We start from the raw sequence: 11181 nt of genomic DNA on the forward strand, positions 1-11181 counted from the left end.
CAGATTTGTAAGGTAGAATGTGGGTCATAATAGTGGGGGGGCATTAAAGAACGAGATGAAAGTTGTATGTTTCATTGGTGCTATACTGCACCCTGACTGGCTCATTTCTTCCTTGTGACCGTTCTGTAAGGGGATGTCCAATTGTCTACAGATAGGCTTTGAGTCTCCACTCCTCGCTCCCCCTCAGTAACATTATTATGACTTTTTGTTCTGGATCTTTTGATGCCTGATACCTGATCCCATCGACACCTCATGATCACACAACTGATGAGCTTCTTCCATGTGGAGTTTGATGCTTCTCAGCTACATGGCTGCTTGTTTATCGTCAAGCCTTAAACAATCCAGACACTATACCTTTGCTTTATTTTTTTTTTTTGCTTTTTTAACTTTTTTTACATTTGATTATGCACCCATTTTGTATTCAGCGACCTTGTCTGGAAGGTGAGCATCACAGAATGCCGAATTCTTAGAACAAAGTGTTCTTGCATTGAGGGAATCGTTGAGTAGAAGCCCAATTTCTGTGCACTACCTTAATGCTTAACATATACATATATTTACATAGATCTACTTCCCTATCATTATATATAAATATATTTACATATATACATGCCTCTATTTAGACCTTGATAAATGTCCTTTGCCTCCTAGTCCTTCCTCTATTTCCTTTTACTTTCCTTTTGTCCCACTGTCATGTTCGGCCTTCATTCTGGTTTCGGTATTTTCTCTCGGCTACATTGCCTTTGGTCAAGTCCCACCAGGCATCCTATGCCGCCCTCATCATTGATTTTGGATCGCTTGTTGTTCCCTTGTCACTGGGTTTGTTGACACCCCCCTTCCTTTCCCACAACATTCCCTCTGCCATGTCCCCCAGGAACCATCGGTTCTATTGTTTTCTCCTCAAAATAGACATGCAGAGACAATAATAAGCACAAAAACAAGACAGAACAAAACAACACAAGAAAACAAAACAACACAAGAAAAGAAACAACGATAAAAAAAGAAAAGCCTATAGAGAGGCTTTTTTGTTTTGTTTTGTTTTAACTTTAGGAGTGTTTTCCGGTAGAGATTGATTGGGTGCCACATCCTGGTCCCAAAGTCTACTTTTGGTATTCCACAGGGACTTCATCGCTTTTTCTCCTTGCTGCTCTGTTGCACACCTTTAGCATTTGCCCTGGTGTGATAGGATCAGATCAGGCACAATTCCCACAGTGCATCTCCAGTGTTGTCCCCGTAGTGCTGTAAGTCAGTGAGGGATGTCCTGTCTCATGGCAGGGCTGGCCCTATGGTCCTCTCCGTGCATTGGCTGCTCTGAGCAGGAATATCATCCTCAGGGCTTGGTGAGCCACGATGTGTTCCTTTCCCTCTTGGTTTGCTCCTCTGTGCTCTGATCAGATGCACCCGTCTCCCTGAGCTTTAGCTTCAGTGCTGTCCTCTGAAGTGGAGTAGGGGGTGTCACTATCCATGTAGTTGGGATTGTAGCCGGCCCCTCAGACCTCTCTATTGGTTCCCTGCTTCGTGCCAGTATGTTGCATTCACATCTTGGTGCAGTGGGTTGAAGTTTGGTTCCTCTATCCCCCTCCTGTGGAGATATAAAGAATGCCTTCCCCTTGTGTGGCTTCATGCCCTGTTCCCCAACTACTCATGTTTTTTTTTTCTTTCTCCTCCTTTTTAATTGACTGCCATATGCATTCATGAATTGGGTTTGACCCCTGCCACAGTACCTGGGCCTCACCCCAGGAATATATTTATATAGTAGCATTTTGCTTATGCCCCTTTTTCACTTTTAAACTTACCTCAACAAACTCATGTTGTAATTGTCCTTTTATGTTTCGCTTACTTTTTTTAGTATATTTTCCTCCAATTCTTCCCATGTAGTGATGAGCTTCATGTATATATCACTGCTTTTTAGGGATGTGTAATACTCCATGATATGTTTGTAACACAGTTTTTAATCCATTTGTCTATTGATGGAAATTTGGGTTGTTGTCAATTCCTTGAAATTGTGAACTGTGCTTCAATGAGCATTGGAAAACAGATGTCTGGCCACAGTTTGTGTCTTGCCTCCTCTGAGTATATGGCCAGGAGGTGGGTGATGGGGTGAGGTGGGGGTGGTGTGGTTTCTGGGTCTTTTGGTAGTGTGATTTCTGGCTGTTTTAGATATGACAAATTGATTTCCATAATGGCTGTACATGCCTACTGCACCAACAACAATGAAGCAGAGTTCTTATCTCACCACAGCCCCTCCAACACTTGTTAATTTCTGATATTTTGAATTGGGCTATGTTTGAAGGTATTGGGTGGTGTCTCGTAGTTGTTTTAATTTGCATTTACTTATGGCTAATGATCTGGAACATTTCTCATATGTTTATTGGCCAATCAGATTTCTGCCCTGGTGAAATTTCCATTCAGGTCCTTTGCCTACCTCCTCAGTGGGCAATTAGTTTGTTTTTTTTTTTTTCTATTTGTAGCTAGCAGAATACATAGGTGTTTTATCTTCCGTGTATCCCACTTTTCAATGTGTGCCTCCTCTGTGCTTATGTCCTTCTTTATTTCCAATAGTCTATGTATTCCCTGAGCCAAAATTCTAAAGTTTATGCCAATCCCCTCATAGATGAATGTGTTAGTCTAGGTACATTAAAGAAACAAATCCACAGAAACTCATATGTATGAGAGAGAGTTTTATGTAAAAGATAAGCGCACAATATATAAGTCTTGGTTGGAAACATAATTTCTCTCTCTGTGCAGACCTGTCTGCTAAGATTACGGCCATCCCAGAGGTGAACAATTGCATGCTTTATCTTGTCTGATGTCTCTTTAACTTTACCCCTCAATTACACAGCCTCCCCTTGGACTGTTTGATTGTGGGGCTGATACACAAAAATCTCCTTATGATTTAATATTATCATATTTCTACTAGGTGCTAAAGTTTTACATGTTTTTGAATTAAACTATGGGGAGATTTTGGTATGTTTTCTGATCGATACATTCTGTGAGATTTGTGCAGATCATTCTTTTCAATCATTGATTCAAAGTCAATCATTTGTTAGCTCCTTTGGCATGAGCCTCGGTGTCTACCATTACTTTCACAATCATCCACAAATCAATTGGTCCATCTCTGTCCTTATTTTTCTCAGCATCCAATATTTTCTTGTATTTTTATGGAGAAATGCTAATTTCCAGATATTCTCAATGAAGATGCCTAAAGCCACAATGATCATGATAAAACAGATACTTCTCTTCCAAAAAAAAAAAGGTAAGTGACACATTAAGAACACATCCAAACCCAGTGCTGCCCAAGCCCACAATTCCACCATTATCCCATATGTCTGACACCAATCCACAAAGTCCTCCTCCATGTCATGAAACACATGCAATGATGCCAACTACAAGAGGGAAGCCGAGTCAGTGAATTTGTAAGCATCTCGGTGTTGCCAGGGGTCTCCACATGGCTGCTGCAGCACCCAGGGCTGCATCAGGGTAGGTCCATGTGGCTTTTCCTCAGGGATGTCTTGCAGAGAACTGAAGCAGGGAACTGGCTAAGGCAGGTACACCCTGGTTTGGCGATCAGAAAGCAAGAGACCCAAGAACTGATAAGGTGAGGCTCACTGAGCCATTTATCTCTCCGGCCTTCAATTAACCCCACATGTGTTTATTGGCCAGGTTGGCACAATAAACTTTAAGTATCTCAATGACCCTAAATGTTTGGGGGTTTATCTCAAGGTCTGTGATCCACCTTGAGTCTATTCTTGTATATTGAGTAAGGTAAGGATCTTGCTTCATTTTTCTGCAGGTAGAAACCCATTTTTCCTAGCACCACTTGTTGAAGAGGGCCTCTGCTACCCATTGGACAGTTTTGGGACCCTTATCAAAGATCAATTGTCTTATAAGCTGATGATTTTATTTCAGGGTTATCAGTCTTTTCCATTTGTCTAAGTATCTGTCGTTATACCAATACCACCCTGTTTTGACCACTGTGACTATATAATAGGTGCTAAATTCAGGTAAAGCAAGCCCTCCCACTTTGTCGTCCTTCTTGAGGAGTTCTCTGCTAATTCTGGGTTTCTTCCGTCTCCATATGAAATTGGTCATCAGTTTTTCCAATTCTTTGAAGAAAGATGATGGTATTTGTATCGGGATAGCAATAAACTTATATAGTGCTTTGGGAAGAACTGACATATTTACTATATTGAGTCTTCCCATTCAGGAGCATGTGATATTCTTCCATTTGTTAAGGTCACTCTTGGTTTCTTGTAATAGTATACTGTAGTTTTCCTTGTATAAATCTTTTTTTAGTTAGGTATAGCCCTATATATTTCAATTTTTGCTTGACTATTATTAAGGGTACTACCTTTTTGAACCCCTCTTCACTGATCTTGTCCAATATGTATAGCAGTTCGATAGACTTCTGTTTGTTGGTCTTGTATCCTGTCACTCTGCCATATTCCCCTCTCACTTCCAGCACTTCCCTTGTGAAGCTTTGGAGATTTTCCATATATAAAATCATATCATCTGTGAATAAGGACAGTTCCACCTCTTCCGACCCCAAATGAATACGTTTGACGTATGTTCTTTGATGTGTGTTGTTAGCTGGGACCTCCAGTACGATGTTAAATAAGAGTGGAAACAAGGGGCATCCTTCTCTGATGCCCGTTTTCCATGGGATTGTTTTGTCTTTTCTTTATTGAACACCACCTTGGCTCTTGGTTTTTCATACATAACTTGTATTATACTGAGGAATTTTCCTTCCATTCATATCTTCTTGACTGCCTTAAACAGGAATTGGTGTAGGATGTTGTCAAATGCTTTCTCTACATCTATCAATATTATCATGTAGTTCTTTTAATTTTTCATGTCAGTGTGGTGAATAATACTAATGGTCTTTCATATGTTGAACCATCCTTGCATCCCTGGTATGAATCCCACTTGGTCATGGTGAATTATTTGTTTTATATACTTTTGTATTACATTGGCCAGTATTTTGTTAAGGATATTTGCATTGCTCTTCCTTAGGGATGTGGGTGTGTAGTTCTCAATTCTTGTGGGATCCTTGTCTGGTTTAGGTATCAAAGTTATTCTAGCTTCATAGAAATAGTTCAGGAGTTTGCCATCTTTTTCTATGTTCTGAAAGAGTTTGTGTAGGATTGGTGTCAGTTTTTCCCTGAATGCTTGGTAGAATTCTCCTGTGAAGCTATCTAGGCCAGGGTTTTTTTTTTGTTGGTAATCCCTTAATAGCCTTATCTACTTCTTCTATTGCTATGGGCCTATTGAGGTTTTTGGCATCCATCTGGGATAGTCTAAGGAGGGATTGTTTTCCCCCAAAATTTTCCCATGTCTTCCAAATTGTTGAATTCATTGGGGTACAGGCCTTCATAGTACTGTGTATTTATCCAATTGATTTCATTAGGGTCCCTTGTATGTTTCCTGTTTCATCCCGCATCCTTTATATTTAAATTTGTTCCTTTCTTTGGAAGGGATTGTCAGTGCTCTATGGATTCTGTTAATACTTTCAAAGAACCAAATTTTAGCTGCATTAATTTTTCCCATCGTTTTCTTGTTTTTCCTCTCATGAATATTAGCCCTGATTTTTATTATTTCTTTTCTTTTGCTAATAGTAGGATTGGCCTATTTACTCTATTCTAATTGCTGTAAGTTTTGTGTCAGCATATCGATCATAAGGTTCTCTTCATTTTTCTTGTGTGCATGTATTGCTAACATACTTCCTCTGATAACTACCTTTGCTGTGTCCCAAAGTTTTTGGTACATGATATTTTCATTCTCATTGGTTTCTAAAAATGTCCTAATTTCATCTCTGATCTGGGCCAGTGCCCACAACTTTTCCAATAGAGACTTATTCACTCTCCAAATGTTTTCTCTTGTTTTCTTCATTGTCCTTTTCAGCCTTATGGCATAGTAGTTTAACAGAGAATTCTGTATGATCTCTCTGTGCTTGGATTTACACATATTCTACTTGTGTTCCAGCATGTGGTCTATCTTTGAGTATTTGCTGTGTGAGCGTGAAAAGAATGTGAATTTTTACATTTGGGTAGAGCTCTCTGAAAATATCTATCAGGTTAAGTGGTCTAATCATAATGTTTAGATCTGTAGCCTCGTTGTTAAGCTTCTTTCCCTGAGATCTATCTTTCCCAGAGAGTAGTGTATTAAAGTCACCAACTAAAATTGTTGAGCCTGTGATTTCTTTTTTCATCATTTGGAGCATTTGATTGACAAGTTTTGTGGTTCTCTCATTGGTGGCCTAAGTATTTATTATGCTCACTGGTTCTTAGTCTGCTATTCCCTTGAGCATTATATAGTGCCACTCGTGATACCTTGCTATGTCTGGTACCTTGAGATCAAGTTTGTCCAAGATTAGGATTGAAAGCCCTGCTTTTCTTTTTAATCACCATTTGCTAAGTATACTTTGCTCCATTCTTTGTTTATCTGCCAATTTTTATCTGCAATCTTGAGATGAGTCACCTATTCATGGCACCTTGACGAGTTGTGTTTTCTAAGCCTGTCTGCTACCTTCTGCCTTCCTGTCCCTGTTGCCAAGTGCAGAACTCTTCTGTAGGATTTTCTTTAATACAATCTCTATGGAAGCAAACACATTGCCAGTCCTTTTTCTCTGCATTGCCTCTGGCTTTAAACTACCAATATAGGAAATAAAAGACCAGTTAGGGGGACGTAATGGAAAACAAGCCTCTATGTATTAGTGTATTTACTGAAAACACTGATTAAATTTTAATGGGAAATTTTTTTAATTTTAACGTTTTTATGGTCATCCAAGATTCAACAATTTTATTTCCATTTACCTGGACTAGAAAAGAAAGAAGTATACACAGAAAGTGGAAGAAATGAATGGGTATCTGGTTGCCTCCAAATGTATTAGGCCAGAAGTAGATAGTACTCAGCTGTCATTGCTGAGCAGTTTGACAAATATTCTGTAGAAGAATCCTGAACAAAAGTGGGGAAATATGGAAAAGAATCTAAATTGTCAATGTAATCTAAGTCTTCTAGAACCAGCCAGGCACAGTGAAGATGGAAACTATGGCTCTGAGGTGTTCTTCAAACTTTGAACTTTAAAAACAAAAATTGTCCCCCAAGGTCTTTGAAGCAAATAATAGTTAACCTTAAATGGTAAAGCATATCAGCCTAGAAAATCATGATTTTACAAATAATTGACTCTGCGGAATTAAATTGACAGCAGAAACTTGAAAGGTTAAGTCAGAATCTTATTGGAAAGAAGGTGAATTATAATCAATTACTTACTATGGTCCATCGAACAATAATCCTTTGCTGTATTACAGATTCTAGTGTCTCTGCCTATAGCTATCATCCCATTTTGGAGAGAGTTCTCTGCTACACTAATGATCAGGATTAAGGTGAGATTGAATCCCCTCACTAGAGCGTGTGAAACAAGTCATCGCTCTTAGTTTCTTGGAGGTATGATCTGTTGAAAGACAAAACCCACAATTCCACCAAAGCCATTCTTCTCTTTATAAGAACCATCTCAGGGGACAGGGGAGGAGAAAAAAAGCCCCTGAACCATAAAGGAAAGAGACTCACTAGTGAAGCACATTCCAGGGTGGGACCAAGAGGCACCAGAGGCTGAGGCACAGACACCAAGGGTTCAAACAACAAATCTAGGCTGAGACCAGAGTTCAAAAACCAAGGTAAGGAGGCCATAACAGAAGACATGACAGAAGAGTGTTGTTGAGATGCTGAGATTATAAGACTGGAGGCAGAGCAGCAGGCTGGTTCCCTGGCCCACAGAGACAGAGTCCAAAGGACCATGTGGCTGTGAGACTGAAGACTACAGGGAGACTGGCTTGCTGACTAAGGAGAGTTGTTGCTGTGGACAGAGATTATAACCTAAACATTTTCTGAACCTGAGTTTTGTTTAGTAACTTCTCTAATAAACCTTTCTGATTTTGAGTATTTCTTGTGAGGTTTGTGTAGCCATTGCAATGAATGATGAAACCTAGCAGAAAGCCAACCATGTGGAAGGAAAGGTTGGTGTGAGAAAAAGGTAGAAAAGGCTAAAGACTAGAAGAATGTCTGACTTCAGCCTTGGGGCAATGATCTTTGGGTTTCTGTGCAGTTGAATTCTCCTTTTCCCTTGTTAGATCAGTAGCAATTAGGTGTGATACACAGACTGGTTTTCATAGTAAGTTATACTACTGGTGGTAGAATATTTTTGAAAAGGGTAGCCAGAACTTATGTATAATTTGAAGAATGCTATCAATGTTATTGAATCATATTTTTAAAAAAACTATTCAAACAGTGTATTTTTCTGTGTACATTTCATAAAAAAACTAGAATTTAAAAAGCAAAAAATATACTTTAATATATAAAAAGCATAAGCTTAGGATTATAACAATAAATGTTTTAATTATTACTGTTTTCTAGCCAAACAAAATAATACAATAGTGTTTTTTCTTAGAACACTGAGTGTAATGTAAAACCGTTTGAACTGGTTTCTGGTTCCACTGCAGAATCAGAGAACAAATTTCTTCCTATCTGCTTGATCAATGAATTTTGAAGTGCAGCATTAATCCTCATGTTTTTGCCTTCATATTTTTTGAACCTCAACAGATCTCTTCAAAGTTTCCCATGTGTCAGCTATTTTTGCTTCATCACAATTTCCCAAGATATCCAAACTATGTCTTGCTCAGAATCCTTGTTAAGAAATAGAAAAATGGACATGTGGAGTTCTGGGAAAGCTGAACGACTGGATTTATTATTGATGAATCAAAAAAGGAGACAGAGAGGTCTTATGAACTCTTGAAAGGGTCATGTTCACCTTGAATTGCACAATGCATATTTTAAAAGGATAGATAGATAGATAGATAGATAGATAGATAGATAGATAGATAGATAGATAGATAGATAAGTTAAGCATTGGACTACTAACCATAGGTCTACAATTCAAAAACGCCAGCTGTTCTGAGGGAAAAGTTGGGGTTACTAATTACTATAAATATTTAAAGCCTCAGAACTTTTTAATAGAGTCTCACTGCATTAGGTAAATCTGCTGAAGACCACTTTAAAGTGTGAAAAACAAGGAGTTTTCTTTGAGGATTAATGTAAGCCTGATGCAAGCCATGGTATAATCAATCACCTCCTATGTATGGTAAGATGAATATTGAATAAGGAAGACCGAAGAAGAATTGAGGCATTTGAATTATAACACTGGTGAAGAATATTAAAAGTGGCTGGACTGCCCAAAGCGCCAACAGATCTGTCTTAGAAGTATAGAGACTGCTCTTTAGAAGGAAGGGTGGTGAGACTTTGTCTCATGTACTTTGGACATGTTGTCAGGAGAGAAAAGTCCCTGGAGAAGGACATCATACTTGGTAAAAGTAAAAGGACAATGAAAGAGAAGACTCTCAACATGATGCATGACGGCAACAATGGGCTCAAACAAGAACATGTTAGAAGATGGCTTATAATCTGGAAATCTGTTGTTTTACACGATTCTTATAGGTCCACACTGACTCGCTGTAACCTAACAAGAACAATGTGATTCAGTATTGACTGGATAGACAGGTTATAACTTCCCCTGTGTGTTTCCTCGAATGTAACGTTATGAGAGTAGAAAGCCTAATCTTTCTCCTGCAGAATGCCTACTGGTTTTAAACTGTGACCCTTCTGGATAAAATCCAAATGTGTAAACACTATACTACCAGGCCTATCAAGAATATATTCTTTACAGAAACCAATGAAATATAGGTTGACTCTATGATAATCTTTATGCTACTACTGAATTTTAGTGAATTTAGGACCAGGCACATATATTCATGGTAGTTTACAGAATAACTAAAATGAAATGATTATCCAAAACAAAATGGGAGTTAAAAGATTAAATTGTGATTTTAACAGTTGTTCACCACTAAATCACTTAAATAATTAATGATTAAAAATTTTATGATATGCATGTATAATTTATTTATACTATCTTCCTTAGAACTTTCTTCAGAGCACCTTTAAACTCTTTATTTCTCAGAGTGTAGATGAGAGGGTTAAGCATAGGGGTTACCACCGTGTAGAAGAGGGAAACAAATTTCCCTTGATCCTTTGATCTGCTCTTCGCAGGCTGCAGATACATGAAGATAATGGTGCCATAGAAGACGATGACCACCATGATGTGGGAGGAGCAAGTCCCAAATGCTTTCTGGCGGCCAGCAGTTGACTTGATCCTCAAAACTGCTTGGGCAATGTAACCATAGGAAACAAGAATGAATGAGACAGGCACTATAAGGAAGAGGATGCTAGCCACAAAAAGCTCAGCTTCATTGAAAGTGGTGTCCACACAGGCCAACCGGATGAGCACAGGAACCTCACAGAAAAAATGATCAACTTGGTGATGACCACACAAAGGCAGCTGCAGAGTGAGAGTGGACTGTATCAGTGTGGTGGCCACCCCGCTGAGCCATGCCACAGCTGCCAGGGTCATGCAAAGTCGTGGATGTACCAAGACAGTGTAATGGAGGGGACGGCACACAGCGACATAACGATCATAGGACATTACTGCTAGAAGGACACACTCAGTAGATCCCAGTGCAAGGGAGACATAGAGTTGAACCACACAGCCGCCATAGGTAATGATCTTCATGGGAGAACACAAATTTACCAGGAGCTGGGGGATAACACTACTGGTGAAGCAAAGGTCCAGAAAGGAGAGATGAGAAAGGAAGAAGTACATGGGTGTTTGAAGCTTGGGTTCCAGACGAGACACCAGGATGATAGCAGTGTTTCCGAAGATGGTTAGTAAATATAAGATCAAAATGAGCCCAAAGAGAATCTTCTGCAAGTGAGGATGATCAGAAAACCCCAATAGGATGAAGCCAGTGAGGTTTCTCTCATGGACACTCTTCACTATCCCCATTTGTAACGTATAATCCAAAATGTTGAGGCATAGCTGAGAGAGATAAAATATAATAAAATTAAATCAGTGGCAAAATCATGTCTCAGAATCATGTCTTACATAAAATGTGCAGAAATCTATGTTTTTAACATCTAGTACATTAGATCTATTTTTGAGATATGAATGGTAAATAATTCCACTCTTTCTTTGTTCTCAAATACTTCCCAAAAGAAAATTTAGTGGACTTATCAGTAAATGTTACCATGTGCTGTAGGAAACAAATTTCACCATCATTTTCTATCAACATCAACAATGTG

General features: G+C 38.9%; 1 protein-coding gene across 1 annotated transcript; it reads right to left on the minus strand.

Moving 5' to 3' along the window:
- Nucleotides 1-1568: 1568 nt before the first annotated feature.
- On the minus strand, nt 1569-10885 carry LOC142440445 (olfactory receptor 2G2-like). The gene is made up of 2 exons (XM_075542882.1): nt 9968-10885; nt 1569-1721 (listed from the first exon to the last, which is right to left on the minus strand). Exons 1-2 carry the CDS (start codon nt 10883-10885, stop codon nt 1569-1571), a joined length of 1071 nt encoding a protein of 356 aa, XP_075398997.1.
- Nucleotides 10886-11181: the final 296 nt, after the last annotated feature.

The sequence above is a fragment of the Tenrec ecaudatus genome, chromosome 2 (assembly GCF_050624435.1).
Source record: "Tenrec ecaudatus isolate mTenEca1 chromosome 2, mTenEca1.hap1, whole genome shotgun sequence".
Taxonomy (NCBI): domain Eukaryota; kingdom Metazoa; phylum Chordata; class Mammalia; order Afrosoricida; family Tenrecidae; genus Tenrec; species Tenrec ecaudatus.